The following is a 17420-nucleotide window of genomic DNA, read 5'->3' as shown; positions in this document are numbered from 1 at the left end:
AACCAGCCACAATGGGAACTCCCCAAACCCTTTTTGTGCTCACCAACACTGAATGCAGCATATCCCCAAAACACAGCAAGGGCTTTCCTACCTCTAGGCCTTTGTAGGTGCTTCACATTCTGCCTAGAAAAAACCCTATTCTCTCCCTTCTCGTCCTGACCAGTTCTAGGTGTTCAAGACTCAGCTCACATGTCCCTTCTTCTGGAAAGAAGCCCCGGGAGGGTCTCTGAACTCCCAAGTGTCTTTCCTAAACAATGGTGGCCCGTCTTCTAAATGCCTGTCATCGCCCTGGTCACTGGGCCAGACCCTCAGCTGTCATCCTAGCCCTTTCACTCCCCCCACTGAGGCCCTCAGTTCCCCAAGCCCCATCCTTCCTAACCCTGGAATGTCTCTGCCCCATTCCCTCCTCTCTGTCCCCACAGCCCTTCTGGACCCCACCCCAGCCTCCTATCTGGCCTCCAGTCTGTCCCCAGCCTAGGCCAGAGGTATCTTTCTACACTCAAAACTGACTTCACTTCTCCCCAGCTCAGAGCCCACCCATGGCTCCCCAATGCCCAGAACAAAGTCCAAGCCTCTCGACCCGGCATTCAAAGCCCTTGTGGCCTGGCTCCGTCCACCTTCCAAGTCTCATCACCTCTGACCCCTAATTCTCCTGTCTTCATCTGCCCTGAGCTATCGAGGTCCCATCAACCTGCCCAAATCTTTCCCTTCCCCAGGCCTTGGCACAGTACCCTTTCCTCAGCAGAAGTTCCAGGGCCAAGGCCTGAACCTGTGCACAGCAGTGACAAGGCTGAGTCCTGGACCACAGAGCCACCAGGGAACTCCCCACCTGCTCTTGCCATCAACTCTAATCCCCTAACCTGGCCTAAATACCCTCCATGAGCTGGGCCCCATGTCTCTCCATCACGCCCCACCCACTTGCCATGGTGCTCCAGACACAAGGGCTTTATTTCGGCTCCCAAGCAGGCAGTTCCGGCCCCAGGGCCGTTGCACCTGCTATTCCCTCTGTGTTCTCTTCACTCAGACCTTCCAATAGTTGGCTCTTTCTCTTTATGCATTTTTTATTTCTCCCAATTTCACCTACTCAGAAAGCCCTTTCCTGATGCCCCCTAGCATCCTAGGCATTTCTTAGCACATTCTACCTGCTCTATTTTCATCTCAGAAGTTATCACTTGCTAATATTTTTTTCCTTTCTTTTTTTGTTTGTTCAACCGCTTGTCTTGCCTATGAGACTAGAAACTCTGTGAGAGTAGGGGCCTTGTTCAATATTATACTCTGTGCTTGAAGCAGGGCTTGGCATAAAGCAGACTCTCCATAAACGGCTTTTCAATGAATTAACGAATGAATGAGTGAATGAACGAGCAATGCATCCTTCAGGTACCAGCTTAGATGATCCTCCTCCTCCTGGAAACCTCCCTGATGCCTGATGACACGTATGGGCTCGTTTGGAAGGTTGGCTGGGGCCAATGCAATTCCTCACCTGGGAGGAAGCTAGCTGTGAGATTCAGGGGAATGGATGGTGGACAGAATGGGCTGAAATGATGAGTATTTCGAGGGAGCAGAAATTCTGAGCAAGCAGAAGACATGGACAGCCTCTGGGGGTGGCAAGCCTGAGACAGAGATGGAAAGGGAGAGGGAGAAGGAGAGGGGGAGAGAGAGAGAGAGAGGAGCAGAGAGAATCAGAAAGAGTTGAAAGGGTAGCTGGTCCCCAGGCTTAGGCTGAATTTCCTGATGTCTGGGTTTCTGTGCCTGTTTATCTTTCCAATACAGGCCCCCTCCGACGTCCCCCGAGGAAACTTGAATGAGACTCGGCTTCTTGCTACCAAAAATGTCCAGGCTTAGCAGGACTCCCCCCAGTGCTCCCACAATGCCTGTGCAGCCTCCATTATGACAAGTCTCATGCTGCGTTGTCATTATCCCATCCCTGTCCGCTCTCCCTCCAGGACCCTGTGTTCTTTGAAGAGAAGTCCACAGCCTTATTCATCTCTTGTGTTCCCAGCACCCAGCATGAACCCTAGTTCCTAGCGGGGGCTCCGTAAGTATTTATGAATGAGGGATGCTTTTTTCACCCTCTTGCTCCTGGATCCTGATTCCCAACTCCCCACATCTCGACTCTCCTCTTTTGGGCTTTCTTCCCCACCCATCGCCTCTTCCCAAGCCCAGCTCATCTTCTGTTAGGATTAGAGGTCTCTCTACTGTTCAAGATCTCACTCCCAAAACTTCCTAGGGTGGAGATGCTGTCTCTCACCAAACCCTGCTGTCCTCTCCTAAAACCACAGCGTATCAGCTGGGCACACGCCTGTCCAGCCAGAGTCGACATCCCCCAGTTTTCCTTGCAGCGAGCCCAGGCCGCGGGCAGGGTGATATTCAAATTCTAACAGTCAGTACCGCACAGGCACTAGCCAATCAGAGCCGACCTCCAGCCAATCTGGATGGATGCGGCTGTAAACAACCAATAAATCAGCCCTGGCCAAGGGACTCCGTTCTCACCAATGGGATGAGAAGACGTGTCCCTTCTGCCTCACCGGCCCTAAAGGAAAGGGCTTGCTCTCCGCTTCCTCTCTTTCTTCCTGTTCATGAGCCAGAATTCAGACATGCTTTAGGACCCAGCTTCCACTGTGCAGAAAGGAGATGGCAGAGCAAAGAGTAGGGGGGTCCTGGGTCCCTGAATGATCCTATGGAGTGACGGAGTCTTCTGATAAACTGGACCGCGCCTCTCTGGATTGTGAAATGAGAGAGGAACAAACTTCTGCCTTGCTTGGGCTTTTGGATTGTCAGGTCTTTTTGTTACTGAAGTTCAGCTCCTACTCCAACTGGGGTATCTCACCGAATCTAAGATGCTCTCAGCGAGAAGAGGTAGCACTTTTTTTACGTATCACAAAGGGAAAAAAAAAAAAAAAAAAAAAAAAAGCCCTACCCATGAAACCATGATAAGCTATCACCTGTAAGACAGGTCCTGGTTTCAAAGACATTAAACTGTGCAAAACTTCGCCTCTTTAAACCAGGAAATATAATAAAACACTTGCTGTATCTCAGGTGCTTTTCCCCCCAATGACCTGTTTTAACCTCAGAAAGGAGACCCGATTATATGTGCTTTACAGAAATGGAGACTGACGGAAGCTCTGAGAGGGATGTGACCCCTCTGGGGATGTTCAGGCAGCAAGCGGCCCAGGTCGGCAGGCTCAGGAAATGTCCCACAACCCTCCCAGCCCAGCCCCACTCACCTGTGTAGACTCTCCCCTCGGTGGGTGCGGTTTTGGGCACGACAGTCATGGCCAAGTTCAGGCAGGAAGCCGTAGTCACGCAGCAGGGCCTGGGCACCTCTGGCCACTACGGCCACGCCAGCTGCCACACGCCGGGCCAGATCATCCCGCCAGCCTGCCGAGCGCACTGCAAATAGCCCAGCAGGGAGGGGGGCGCCTCCTGGCAGAAGAAGAGGCTCCCCAGGGGCACCGGAGCCCCCGCCTCCAGCCAGCTGGGGCCCCACCATGAACCAAACGTAGCCAGGCCCAGTGAGGCCCGCCTCCTCGGCTGCCCGGAACACAGGCTCAGCCTCCTCGCGGGCACAGAAGAGCAGGCGGATTTGTGCACTGACACTACGGAGCTGGGCACCCAGCACGGCCTCGCCAGCCCCAGGGTCCAGCGTCAGTGCCCCTCGATGCTCCCAGCCCACCAGGCTGCCATCAGTCAGCACCTCAATGTAGGACAGGAAGGCCCGGTGGCCGGGGGCACGCGTGGTCACGGCTACAAAGGACGTCCAGTCGTATTCCTCCAGCACCTCGAAGATGACTTGAAGCTGCTGTTCTGTAGACGAGCCCAGCTGCAGGAATGTGGATCCTTTCTCCTGCAAGGCAGGGGGAGGATGTCAGGCGCCATCCTCGTGGACACCACAGTTCCCCGCATCAATAAGGGACCTTCAGCAGCCAGCGAGGGGCTCCCAGCTCTCAACATGGCAGGCTGCCTAGGCGTTCACCAAACCCATCTCCTATTCTTGCTGGGGCACAGAACTAGGCCTGGGTTGGGTGTAGCTACCAGACTGAGTTCTAGGCTCTCCCCTCATGCACCTTCCTCTTCCCTGTCTGAGGGCAGATGCAGAGTCCCCAGGGGAGACCCCTAGGGGATTACAGAGCCACAACATGGAGACATCTGAGTCCCTGAGTCATCGCTTGGAGGAGAGCCACCTCCAAGCAGGAACACCCGTTTGGATTTTATGTGTGAGACAGCCTCCTATTGGGTTAAGCCACTGAGAAGCCAGGGTTTATCTGTTACAGCAGCTAATGCTACCATAAGGAACACACCCAGCATCCTGGAAGAGAACTACACTTCCCAGCGTGCACTGAGAGGGACTACATCTCCCAGCAGGCAATGAAGGTACTGTCTCTCCCAGCTGGAAGCTTGGCTGAGTAGACTTGCCCTTCTCTGGTTTTCCTCCTACCTTTCTGTTCCCCCCCTTCTCTGTTTCCTTTGCTGGACTCTCTTCCTTAGAATTCTAAACAGGAGTGTATTTGTCTTCTCTTTTCTTCTCTGTCCTTTCTCCCTGGCGATCTCACCCAAATTCACAGGTTAAAATGCTGTCTCCTAAGCTCTCCAATATGGTAGCTACTAGCCCCCCAGACCTATTCAGGTTAAAATCAGTTAATGTTACGAACTCTCTGGTGGCTCAGCAGGTTAAAAATCCAGTATTGCCACTGCTGTGGTGTGGGTTTGATCTCTGCCCCAGGAACTTCCGCATGTTGTGGGGGAAAAAAAATCAATTAAAGTTTAATAAAATTTAGTTACATGTCAGGGGCTCGACAGCCACCCATGGCTAATGGCTGTTGAAGACCATCTTTGTTACAGCAGAAAAGCCTGTCAGGACGGCCCTCAGGCCCACACCTGGGCCATCTCGGAGCCTTCTCGGCTCTCTGTCCAGAACATGACCCTAGTAATTCATTCCTCCCTACAGCCCCCAACACAGTCCTCATTGTGACCACTCTCCTTCCTAGACGACAGCTTCCTAACCCATCTCTGCTTCCTTTCTCGCACCTTCCATTCTCCAGACAGCAGCCAGAGCAATCTCTTCAAAAATACGAATTGGATCGCCTCCCTTCTTGGTTGAAGACCTTCCAATAACTACCTTGGAGACAAAGCCAGAGTCCTCACGGAGGCCCACAAGGCCCCGAATGGCCTGACCCCCGTTGCCTCTCTGACCTCATCTCCTGCCACTCCCAACTCTTTATTCTTCCTCAAACACCTCAAGTTCCTTCCAGCTTCAGGGGCTTTGCCCTTCACTGTCGCCTTTCTTGGGGACACTGCCCGCCCCCAGCTCCCCCAGCTCCTCTGTAAGGAACTTAGGCCCTTTCCATCCTCAGGCCCAGCTCAGTTTACTTCCTCAGGGAGACCTCCCCTGACTGCCATCTATTGAAGCTGCATTCTTGGTCATTACTCTCCTCCAGAACAGACTGCATCCTCTGCTCATTTGTTTTGTCTGTCTCCTCATTAGAAATGCAAGCTCCATAAGAGCAGGGACCTTGTCTTTTTTTTTTTTTTTTTAACCTTTCCTAGCTGTATTCCCCAGAACCTGAACCAGCCCTGGCACAGAACAAGCCCTCAATAAATCTTCCAGTAATGCAATGAGATGAGCGTGGGCTCTCTCCCTCGGCACGTGCCTGTGGTTATATGTGCACAGGTTAGGGCAGCTGTGCTGAGGGACTGAGGTCTCCCAGAACGCAGTGAGAACCCGGAGAGGCCCTCACCCTTGACAGGTGGAGGCACTCAGGGGAACACGTTCCCAGCATTCACTGGGGGCACAGATGGAGCTGTAAGGACCACTCTTTCTTCCAGAGACACGGACGGGACTAACATTTCCCAGAAGGCAACGGGTGTGCACGGAGTGTGCCACAGTGCCTAGCCGACAAGAAATAGAGCGGCACACACGTCTCAGCAGCAGTGCTGGCATGACGGGCCATGTTTCTCGCTAAGCCAAGGAGGCGGCAGCCGTGAAGTAACAAGTTCGCTTCGCAGGTTATCTACGCACCCATCTCTGGACAACCCCATGCCGAAGAGAAAAAGACAGTTGGACAGAGGTCTATTCCCAGAGTGCTGCGGACACCAGAGAACCACGAGTCCCAGCATGCAATAGCGAACTAGTCACAAAGCCTCTGGCCCCCACGGCAGGGAATTGGTGGAGACTTAGCTCCACCCACTCAGGTGGCCCCATCCTCAGGCGAGCCCCACTTCCGTTACACTGGCTCCACCCCCTAATAGGCCCCGCCCCTCCTCAGGCACCTCCTGTTAGGGGACCTCTCCTACTTCTCAGTCCGCACACCAGGCTTGTTCAAATTCTGCCCTTCCCTACCAGATGTCCCCTCCAGCTGTCCCCTCCTGTGTCCTTGGGAGGCGGCCTCTCTCCAGGCCACAGCCAGCTCCAGCCTCTGCCCCCGCCTTCCCCGCAGGCTCCTGGCTTTGACCTCGCGTAGGCTGGGCCTGTCTCTACCAGGGTCCTTCATCTTCCCAGGCCCACCCTCTGGATTCTTGCTTTCCGCACCTTGCGGCTGGGTGCGCCCTGGCCCAAATTCTACTCCCATACGGTCTTCCTCTCTAGACTCCGCCACCGTAGTACACAAGGTAGACACAGTCCTCGGTGTCCTCCCCTGTCGCCGGTAGCCCCGCCCCCTTCCTGACTGGCCTCTCCCCACTCCCTTGCCGCTGGTCCTACCCCTCCCTAGACCACCTCTCACTAATGATTCCTCTTTTCTCGTACTTGTCCTTTCACCGGATGGGGATGGTTGCGACCTCCTACGTTGACCTCTAGACCCCATGCTCAGCTGGCCGGGCCCCTCACTGCCCTTCAGTACTTGATATTCCTCTTTCCTGGTCCCTGTCCCTGCCTTCCTGGCTCCTGCCTCCTCTCCAGCCCTCACCCCTCTGAACCCCCTTCTTTTTCCATTGACTCCTCCCCCGCGAATCCCAGGGCCCTTCGCTAGCTCGGATCTTGCCGTCTCGGGTCAGTCCTTTCTCGTTCCCAGTCCCCGCCCCTCGCTGGCTGGCCCCGCCCCTCCCCCAGATCCCAGCCCCTCCCCTTATTCTCCTCTCCCGCGGACTCTCAACTCGTGCCAGACCCTGGTCGTCTCACACCCTGCTTCTGGACGATTCCCCGGCAGACCTCGTTCCTCCTATAGACCCCTCCAAGGCAGCCCCGCTCTTCCCTAGACTCTCCCTGACATCTGTCCCCACCACATCCCGGGGGCGGACCCTCAGGACTGGCCCCGCCCCTTAGAGCCCCGCCCACCCAGGCCGGCCTCGCCCCGCCCCTCGCATCTGGTCCCCGCCCGGCCCGCGGGTCGCGCGCACCTTGGGCGTGAGCACGAGCGCGGCGCCGCCGTGCACGGCCACGATGGGCAGCGAGGTCTGCGCCGACAGGAAGTCGAGGATGGGCGCGACGGCGGGCGCGCGCGAGTCGTCCTCGAAGACGACGCCGTGCACGCGCAGCCCCGACAGCAGGTCGCAGAGCTGCAGCACGAGGCTGCGTGGGTCCGAGCCGTTGAGCACCAGCGCCACCGGCCGTACGTCCAGGCCCGGGCTGCGCACGGCCGCCGCCACGGCCGGGCCCAGGCGTGCCGCCTCGGTCGAGTACGCGGGCCCCGAGAACACGAGCGCCACGTTAAGCGGTCGCGCCCCACCGGGGCCCCCGCCTGGTGCGCCGGCCCCGCCCGGTCCCGGCAGCTCCTCCGGGAACGGGCTGGCGCAGGCCAGCGCCAGCAGCAGCAGCATCTTAGCGGGGCCCCGAGGGCCGCGGGGGCCACCGGCGCCGCGCATCGCCTGCGGGCCCTGCCGGGCAGCCTCTAAACACGCGGGAGCCCGGGGAGGGATACGGAGGAGGGTGGGGCACAGAGACCGGGAGACACGGGGAGCAGAGAGAGACACACGAAGGAGAGACGCAGAGGTGGACAGACAGAGACAGGGAGATACAAGAAGGGAGAGACGCAGAGATACGGAGGAGGAAGGTTGAGGTGAGAGAGATGCAGAGATGGAGGGGGAGATAACAGAGGCAAGGGGAGAGACACAGGCAGGGAGAGTGGAGGTGGGTGACGGGGACAGAGAAGATATAGAGGGAGAGGAATCAAGGCAGCGATGGGGAGGATGCCGAGACAGGACAGATGGAAAACAGGCGCACAGAGATGGGATCAGAACAGGAGCAGAGTGGGATCCAGGAAGACAGAGAGAGATGAAAACAGCCACAGAGAGATGGTTAGGGAGAGAGCGATGGGGATAAGGAGAGAGATGAAAAGAGAAACAGGGACAGAGCGGCTCGGAGTGACAGAGACAGAGGCAGAGAGAGATTAGACGGAGTGACAGAAATAGGGAGGGGATGAGAGGCAGGAGAGATGCGGAGATGGACCAGGGAAGGTGGGCGAGATAAGAGAAACGAGAAAGTTGGACAGAGAGAGGAAGACAGACAGAAACCCAGGAAGATGGAGACAGAGACCCCGCGGCCACCGAGAGACGTGCACCCACAAGCGATGGAGAAATAGGCAGAATTAGAGATTGAGGGAGGAGGCAGGCAGAGTAGACAGAAAACAGGAAGACAGAAATAGCGAGTGAGGCAAGGCGAAGATCAAGACCCCCACCAGGGAGGTTGCCCAGCACAGACATGAAAGGAAGGCCGGGAAGGCGAGTGGCAGGAGGGATAGGAAATGAAAGGAAGAAAAAGTGAGGGGAAACAAAAAAGAGAAAGGGAAAGGGGGTCAGGTGGGGGGGGGAAAGAGAAAAAGAAATTAGTGGGGTACCCCATGGAGAGAGAATGCCGCCCCCCGTGACCTTACCCCTCAACTTGACCACAACCCCCAACCCATTTTTGTCCCCTCCCTCCTGTCCCATCCCCTCCTCATTTTCAGAGGCAGAAAGAGAGTCACGGTCCAGCCTGGGCTGCGGGTTTGAGGGACACAGCTGTGAGAGCGGGGGGCCGGGGTCCCTGGCTCCCAGCCCAGAGCGATTTAGTAAATGAGAGGCAAGCCAGCATCTCTCCCTGTGTCTCCTGTTGAATACTAGCTGCCTGGGGTGGTCGGGCTGGGAGCCCAGACTCCTGGCTCCCGGGTCTGAGGGAGGAGGGCACTGGGGGCCTGGACTCCTGGTTCCCAGAGAGAGATTAGAGCCTGCACAGGGGGCTCCTTGAAGAGGTGAGGGTCCAGACAAGGAAAGGTTCGCTCTTGATTGTCAATCAGGCTCCTGTCCGGTTGCCATGGTAGCGAGGGCCTCCATCCACCCCACAGACAGCCAGGGTAGGGGAATGGCCCCCACCCCTTCCTCTGCCTAGAGGCCTCATCCCCCCTACACACACACCCAGCAGCCTTCCCAGCGACCCTGGGCCACTGTCTCCCCAGGGATGGGGGTGGGGGCTCCTGGCAGGCCTCAATCCTCGCTCCCCTTGCCCCTCCTCTCCTCTGCCCTTCCCCAAGCAGCTGGCTCAATCAGTGCTCAGAATAGCCCCCCTCTGCCCCAAAATAACCCACAGCTGTGGCCTGGTGCCCCCCCCCCAGGATAACACTCCCTCTCCTCTCCCTTCCCGGGGGCTGCTCACCCCTCAGCCCCTGCTCGGCCTCTCTCAGACCCACCCCTGCCTGGCCTCTGGCCTTGGGGACCCCAGGGTCCTGCTGAAGCCCAAGAGGGCAACTCCAGCCCCACCCTTCTCAGGAGGCTGTATGCCCAGACTTCTCCTGGGAAGGATTCAGGAGGGCAGTCTCCTACCCCTCCAGGGACAGAGAAGTGGCATCCCCAGCCGCTGGGGGACTCTGGTGTCCCAACCCCCCAAACCTACACCCTCGGGGATCACATTGTCCAGGCCTCCAGACTCCACCTCCTCATGAGTCTCAATCCTCAGTTCCATCCCCACAGGACCAAAGAATCCAGACTGACTTCCCCTGCCTTGTCGGGGGCTCAGGACCCTGAGCCCCCAGCCTCCTCCTCCCTCAGACACAGACACCCCATCCTCCAACTTCTCCCATAGACTTGGGAGTCCTGGCTCTTGGGCCCTCCCCTTCTCCAGGACCCAGGAGTGTGGGTGCTCGATTCCGTCCTCTCCCAGGACCCAGGGGCCCTGGCTCCCTCTGGCCCCCAGACTCAGGAATGCTCAGGACCCAGGAATCCAGGCCCATAACCCTCTCCTCCCTTAAGGACCCCTTTTTGTCTCAAGCCCCATCAATCCCGGCATCCCGGGCACCCCACCCCCCACCCCCAACTCCAGCTTCCCCGAGTCACCCCACTCAGGTCCTGGGCATGGCACAGCCTGTCCCCAGCTGAGGAGCAGGAGGGTGCCAGAAATTCCTGGGGTGTCCCTGCCTCCATCACTCCCCCCAATCCATCAAAGAAGAGACACCAGAGGCCACTTTCATCAACAGCTGCCCCCCCACCCCCGCGTCGTGCTGCAGACGGCGTCCCCCCCCCAACTCCAATCCCGTCCTCTCCCCACCCTAATCCTGGTGCTTGGAAGAGGCTAGAAGGGTATTCCAGAACCTTGAGGAAGGGACGGTAGCTTGGGGCGAGGGGTGCCAGGGCCTGGAGGCTCTCAAGGTCTTTGGCAGGGGTATTAATAGCAGACTCGCAGCTGAGGAGGGATGGGTCGTAGAGAGGAGGAGGGAGGAGGACTGGCCGAGGGGGGAGGCTGATGCGGGCAGGGGGATGCAGAGGGAAGGTGAGATGGAGAGATGAAGGGACAGAGAGGGAGATGGGGTGCTGGGTGTATGGGGCTGGGGAGAGAGAGCAGAGTGTCAGAAATGGGGGGTAGGAGATCCGAGGTGTGGAGACCCGGGACAAAGGGCTCGGAAGGGGAGAGGGAGAGGGCAGAGAGGCCCCAAGAAACCCCCCCCCCATCCAATAACCCTCCTTCTCTGCGGCCCCTGGCCAACTTTCCCTGTCCTAGATCTAGGGGTCCACGTTCCTGACCCCACCCCTGCATCCCCAACCCCAGCCTTACCTTTTCATGACCCTGTTCTGTGGGGGGATTTCGGGGGGGCCAGGAATGGAACCAGAGTCCAGCGACCCAAAGATTCAGCGGAGGGCTCAGGGAGCCGCCCGGGGGGGCAGGCCCTGGGGCGGCGGCGGCAGCGGCGGCAGCGGCGGCGGCGGGGACCTCTTGCCTGTCTCTGGCTCCGGCTCTCCCTTCTCTTCTTTGGTCCGTCCTGCCCTGTCTGTCCCCCAAGGTTGCAGCCACCCCGACTAGGCGAGGACGCAGCTACACATGTTGCGCTGGAAGTTGGGCCCCGGACATTGCGGAGGCTGTCGGGGTGTCCTCTCGCCGCCCCGACCCCGTGGGGATCCCCCCTCCGCCCACCCGGGGTGCCCCCCTCTGCCGCTTCAGCCCCGGCTCCTCCCCCCGGTCCAAGAGTCCAGTCCCGCCTCTCCCTGGCTCATTCTCACCCCCCTTGGTGCCCTCAGCCCACCCCCACCCCCCGCGTCTGTGTCTGTCTGTCTGTCTGTCTGGGTCACCTCTGAAGCCCGTGGCTGGTGTGTGTGTTTGTGCGAGGGGCGGGGGACTGCCTGTCTGGGGTGCCCTTTCCTCGCTTGGCCACCTCCAGACGCCCCCCCCCGCACCCCTACTCTCAAACACAGGCAGAAACACACACATACATACACACGCACCACCTCGCTTCCCTGGGATTCCCCCTCCAACACCCCCGGAGCTTGAGGAAGGACACACACACACACACGCGCGCGCGCGCGCGCGCGCGCGGGGTCTGTTGAGGCTGGGCTACCACTGCCGTCAGGGGCTGTTCGGACAGACAGGAGGACATAGGCAGCGGGGGACGCCAGACGCCTGGCCGGACGCAGGCAGGAGGCACAGAGCCCAGGTACACACCATCCATCCGGGTTTGGGGGGCTGGTGGGGAAGGAAACTGAGGGGTCCAAGACACGCAGGTAGGCGGCGGGGGCGGGGGGGCCCTCAGGGTTGAGACAGACAGACAGACCCCTCCTTCTCTCCCTCCCTCCACCGCCGCCGCCGCCGCCGCCGCAGCCCTTACAGACACACCCCCCCCTCCACCAGCCCAACCCCAGACACCCGGACACACAGATCCTCACCGGGCAGATGGCAGACGCACGAGAGACCCCTGGGGGCCGGGCGGACCCACCCAGGCCAACACCCCCCAGCTGGGCACCGGTGGCCGAGGGAAGCTGCAGGCAGAGGGTGGCGGCGGCCACCGCTTGGAGGAACCGGAGCGGGAGGGACTCGCACACTCGCTCTGTTCTCGCACACACACACTCACTCGGGTTGCGATTAACATTCAGTCCCCGTCCGCCCCTGCCAGGAGACCCACAGCCCCCCCTCTTTGCCTCCCTGGGGACCCCTCCTCCTGCCAGGGCTGGAGGAGGGTACGCCCCCACCCCAAGCTCCCAGCCTCTGTCTTCTTCCTGGGACTAGAGAGTGAGGGGCTGCAAAAAGGGGGGGGGGAGGCGGAGGCAGGGAGGCACTCAGGATTGGGCACTGAGATATCAGATTTGGACCCGGACTCCAGGGCCCAGGGGCTGCCGCCCTCTGCCCCCTCTCCACTCTGAGGCTTGCGAAGCAGGAGGCTGTTCCCAGACTTCCGTCTCCGCCACACCAGGACCCATCTTTTGGCTTCCGTTGCCCCAGAAGGCCAGGCCTGGAAACTAGGTCTCCATCATGAAGCCAGGAGTCCAGGCTGCCAGGCCCCTCCTCTCTCAGACCCCGAAATTCGAGTCCCCCCCCCCCCAGGACTCAGGAGTCCAGGCCTCCAGTCTCCTCATCGCTGAAACCTGGGACTCCTCCTCCCTCAGACCCAAGAGTCTAAGCCCATGGCCCCCTTCTCCCCTGGTACCTGGTAATCCAAGCCCCTCCTCCAGCCCTGGATCCCTTTTAGGTGCTCAGACAAATGGACTCCCTAGTATAAACCACACACAGGGGCCACAAATCCAAGACTCATGGATGTCACCCCAGGCACCCAATCCATCCAGCAAATGGATACTCCATAGCTCTTCTTTTATTGAGGGACCTGGCATCCATCGCCCATGGGTACGCACACATCCAGAAGGAAAGCAGTGTGTGTCCCCTCCGAGACACAGCCTGCCCCCACCCCCGGGTCCCTCAAGACCAGCTGCCCAGCTCCTGCCCCTCCTGCTGGAGAGGTTAGGCCCAGTGCTTCTTTAAAGGGCTGGGGTGGAGTGTAGCATGGGACACCTGGGCCCCTGAGAGTGTGAGTGTGCGCCTGTGAAGGGCAATTCTGAAGGGGGTGCTGGAGGCAGGGCTATAGGCTACTGACCCCACGGTCTGGGAAAGCAGGAGTAAAAGCTCCATTTCTGAAAAAGAAGAGATCGGGGGCCTGAACTTGGGGGTTCCAGAGGGAGGGATTGTGCATCTGGATTTCTGTCTCTAGGATGTTTGAGACACAAGATCGTTGGGTGGGACCCTATGTCCCAAGGAAGGGGAGCTGAACTCTTGAGTGGAACGGAAGAGGGAGGGGCTGGGGACCTGGACTCCTGGATCTAAGGGGGTCTGCTTTCTTGCCCTTTGGGTGGATTGGAGCTGGAAGGCCGCGAAAGGCCAGTCGCTGTGTCCGTGTCTCAGATTTTTAAAGCTCAGAGACCTGTCTCCCAAATCGCTGTCAAGGACAAAAACTGGGCGGCTGGGCTGCGACCTTCACCGAGGCGTAGATTCCCTGGGAAACAGGTGCCGGATTTGGGAGTTTCAGATCCCAGCGACCCCGCCAGTTCCTAGGAGGCCGCGGTGGGGGTACCTTCGGCGGCAACTCTGCAACGCGGGAGGAGCGGGGTAGGGGGCGCCGGAGAGCCGGGACACCTCCCTCGGGGGCGGAGCCTCCCTCCCGGACTCCTCCCCCTCCCGCCCTCCTCCCTCTTCCTAGCTCCAGCTCTGCCACCAGCTCAGGCCTCGGCGCCCCCTCCCTGAGCCCCCTCCCCGGAGCCGAGCCCACCCGAGGGCATCTCTCCCGGCCCCCAGCCCAGCCGCCAGAACAGCAGCCCCGGGGGGCAGCCCCCCGCCAGTCTGCCTCCCTCCAGCCCAGCCCTGCCAGATCCCCCCAACCATGAATCTCTTCCGATTCCTGGGAGACCTCTCCCACCTCCTAGCCATCATCTTGCTACTGCTCAAAATCTGGAAGTCCCGCTCGTGTGCCGGTGAGACGCCCACCGGGGCCGGAGAAGGGGGGCAGAGTGAGGGGGACATCCCAGGACGCGGGGATGAGTTTGGGGGCATAAGGGGGACGGGTCCCTCCCCGCCACTGCTTGCTGGGGATCCCCCTTCCAGGTCCAGGGTCACCAGGGGGTCAGCTTCTTTCTCTAGACTGGGGGTGCATCCAATTTGGTGGGGGTGGCTCCAGGAACTCAATTCAGCTTCCCCCGGCCCCTATCTGGGTGGCCTTGGAGTTCCCGGGGCTGGGAACAGGGAGCTGTGGCAGGCAGGGAGGTGGCTGGGAGTTGGTGACGTGGACTGTAGCCGCCAGAAAGAGAGCGGGAGATTGGCGACCTGTTCGGGAAAGCTGAGGACAAGTGGGGCCCTCCGGAGGCCCCATCTGAGGTCTGGACTGTGGGAGGACCCTGAGGGGGCCAGAGGTAGTGGTGAGGCCTAGCCTGGGACAGAGCCTCGGGCTGGAGTAGCTTTGGGGCCGGGCTGCCCCCTGGCTGTGGGCCGTGGGAAAGGGCCCTGCTCAGGCCGCGGCTGGGGAGGCCTCCAGGGACAGCTGCACTCCAGAGCCGCCTCTGGGCTCATCCAGGGCTCTGGGCTTTGGTTTATGGCCCGTGCAGCCCACCTCCAGCCTCCCTGCACCCCCGTCTCTCTGGACCACAGGGATTTCGGGGAAGAGCCAGGTCCTGTTTGCTGTGGTGTTCACTGCCCGATACCTGGACCTCTTCACCAACTACATCTCCCTCTACAACACGTGCATGAAGGTGAGGCTCTGGCCCTCCTGCTGGGCCTTTCTGAGGCGGGGAGCCAGGGGAGGGTCGGAGGGAGGGGAGAACGTGGGTCCCAGATTGCTGAGTCCGAGGGAGGAAGCAACGGGGGGCTAGGGCTCCTGGCCTGAGGGAGGAGGGGCTGGGGGTCCAGACTGCCAAGTCTGAGGATGGAGGTGACAAGGCTGGAACTCCTGGGTCTAAGGGAGGAGGGGCTGGCAGTCCAGACTGCTGAGTCCGAGGGAGGAAGTGACAGAGGCTAGAACTCCTGGGTCTGAGGGAGGAGGGGCTAGGGGGTCCGGACTCCTGGGTCTAAGCCTCCTGGGGGCTCTCGTCCTGTGCATTGAGCTAATGCTCCCTCCTCAACCCCCCTCTCGACAGGTGGTCTACATTGCCTGCTCTTTCACCACAGTCTGGATGATTTACAGCAAGTTCAAAGCCACTTACGATGGGAACCATGACACATTCCGGGTGGAGTTCCTTGTTGTTCCCACGGCCATCCTGGCATTCTTGGTCAACCATGACTTTACCCCTCTAGAGGTAGGCCACCTGCAGGGTGCCTGCGGTGGTGGGGTGGGCTGTGGGAAAAATGGCTATTGACAGTGGACCCACTCAGAGGCTTCCTTCTGCAGGATCTGCTCAAACTTCCTTCTTTTGGGACATAAAGTTCAAAACACAGGCTCTGGAGTCCGATGAGAGTGATGTATCAGCAGCAACGCTTACTATGTGCCAGACGCTGCTCTGGGCATGTCACATACATTAACCCATTCCTTTTCCCAGCAGCCCCACTTTATAGATGAGGAAACCGAGGCTTAGGGAGTCAAAATGACTCTTCCAAGGCCATTGGCCTAATGAATAGCTCAGAAGTTGAGAACAGGGGCTTGGGGGTGGGGTGGCTCCTTGGATTTGGATCCCAGATCAGTTCCTTTCTATTAGCAGGACCTTGGGCATGGAACCTGACCACTCCATGCCTCAGTTTCCCTATTTGTTAAGTCGAGATTGGGTCATCGTGAGGATTTACTGAGATTAGATGGCCTTGCCTAATGGTTGGATTGTAGAGTCAGGGAGCCAGGATTTGAAGCCCACTTAACAGCTGTGGGACTTTGGGCAAGTCATGTAATTTCTCTGTGCCTCAGTTTCCTCATCTGTAAAATGGGGATAGTAAATTCCTCCTCTGTAGGTTCTAATGAGGGGTTACTATTGGTAAAGTGCAGTGTCTGGTAGGAAGTGCCGCCCATGTTTGTTGAATGTCTGCTGCATTTAGGGCCACGTGATACTTTAACTCCTAACGTTAGTTGTCATGGTTTTTATCACATGTCATTTTGATGGGACCTGTACAGATTCCTGGGAGGTATTTTGAAAGGGCCTGTGCTAAGTCCTTTTTTTTTTTTTTTTTTTTTTTTGTCTTTTTAGGGCCGCACCCGCAGCATATGGAGGTTCCCAGGCTAGGGGTCCAATCAGAGCTACAGCTGCCAGCCTTGGTCACAGCCACAGCCACGCCAGATCCAAGCCACGTCTGCAACCTACATCACAGCTCACAACAGTGCTGGATCCTCAACCCACTAAGCGAGGCCAGGAATCAAACCCACAACCTCATGGTTCCTAGTCGGATTCGTTTCTTCTGCACCACAACGGGAACTCCATACCTGTGCAAGTCTTCAGTCGCCTGCCTCCTAGGGCCCGGCAGGATCAGATTCAGAGCAGTCTTTCCTCACCAGGACCACTCCTGAGTGGCCAGACGTGCTGATATTTTCAGCAGGAGCCACAACCCAGTTTTCCTGGGAGATCTCACTTTACAATTTTGGCTACAGATTCCAAATCTATTTCTAAAAGCACCCAGCAGTTCAGACAAACCTGACCGAGGGTGACTTTGGGCCCTGGGTCCTAGAATTGTCAGAGGGAGGCTCTCCTGGACCATGATGGGAACCCCAGGCTTGGCTGCAGGGCCTGGACTTTGCAAACACCATCATCACCAGCTTGCATGGAGCACTCACCTGAGCTGGGCCCATTTTGCAGATGAGGAAACTGAGGCTGGGGGGAGGCAGTGGGGCTTGCTCCAGGTGGAGGAGGCTGAACCAGAACCCAGGCCTCTTGACTCCAGCTTGCATGGTTTCCTTGTTCAGAGGGGCAAAGTCACTTGGGCGAAGTGTAGGCACCAACTGTGTCTGGCTCCGTGGTGGCCATTCCAAATCCATCCTCATCCCGTCTGACCCCTCAGCCACCTGGGGAAGCAGGCATCCTCCTAGCTGACTCTTGGAGGCGAGACCCAGAGGGGACACCTTGCAGGATATAAACCCAGGCCTGCCTGCTTGAATGGGTGCTCTTTTTTCCCTTTCTTTCTTTTTCTTTTTTTGGCTCCTTAGGGCCACACCTTCAGCTTATGGAGGTTCCCAGGCTAGGGGTCCAATCAGAGCTGCAGCTGCCGGCCTACACCACAGCCGTAGCCACAGCCACGCCAGATGCAAGCCGCGTCTGCGACCTTCACCACAGCTCAGCTCTCTGGATCCTTAACCCACTGAGCG

General features: G+C 58.7%; 2 protein-coding genes across 2 annotated transcripts in view; one reads left to right on the top strand and one right to left on the bottom strand.

The window, feature by feature from the left end:
• Nucleotides 1-7807, bottom strand: part of GRIN2D (glutamate ionotropic receptor NMDA type subunit 2D) — a 39946-nt gene extending 32139 nt beyond the window's left edge. The window contains 2 exon segments of the mRNA XM_021094673.1: nucleotides 3225-3844; nucleotides 7333-7807. Of these exon segments, the coding sequence (XP_020950332.1) occupies nucleotides 3225-3844; nucleotides 7333-7797 (1085 nt within the window). The 5' untranslated portion in view covers nucleotides 7798-7807.
• Nucleotides 13777-17420, top strand: part of KDELR1 (KDEL endoplasmic reticulum protein retention receptor 1) — an 8220-nt gene continuing 4576 nt past the window's right edge. Inside the window, exons 1-3 of the mRNA XM_003127269.5 lie at nucleotides 13777-14124; nucleotides 14795-14895; nucleotides 15280-15438. Coding sequence (XP_003127317.2) covers nucleotides 14034-14124; nucleotides 14795-14895; nucleotides 15280-15438 — 351 coding nt within the window. The 5' untranslated portion in view covers nucleotides 13777-14033. The remainder of the gene's footprint in view (nucleotides 14125-14794; nucleotides 14896-15279; nucleotides 15439-17420) is intronic.

Source organism: Sus scrofa, chromosome 6, assembly GCF_000003025.6.
Source record: "Sus scrofa isolate TJ Tabasco breed Duroc chromosome 6, Sscrofa11.1, whole genome shotgun sequence".
In the NCBI taxonomy this organism is placed as follows: Eukaryota; Metazoa; Chordata; class Mammalia; order Artiodactyla; family Suidae; genus Sus; species Sus scrofa.
Note: the sequence above shows the minus strand (reverse complement) of the source record. Positions and strands in the feature narration are given on the sequence as shown.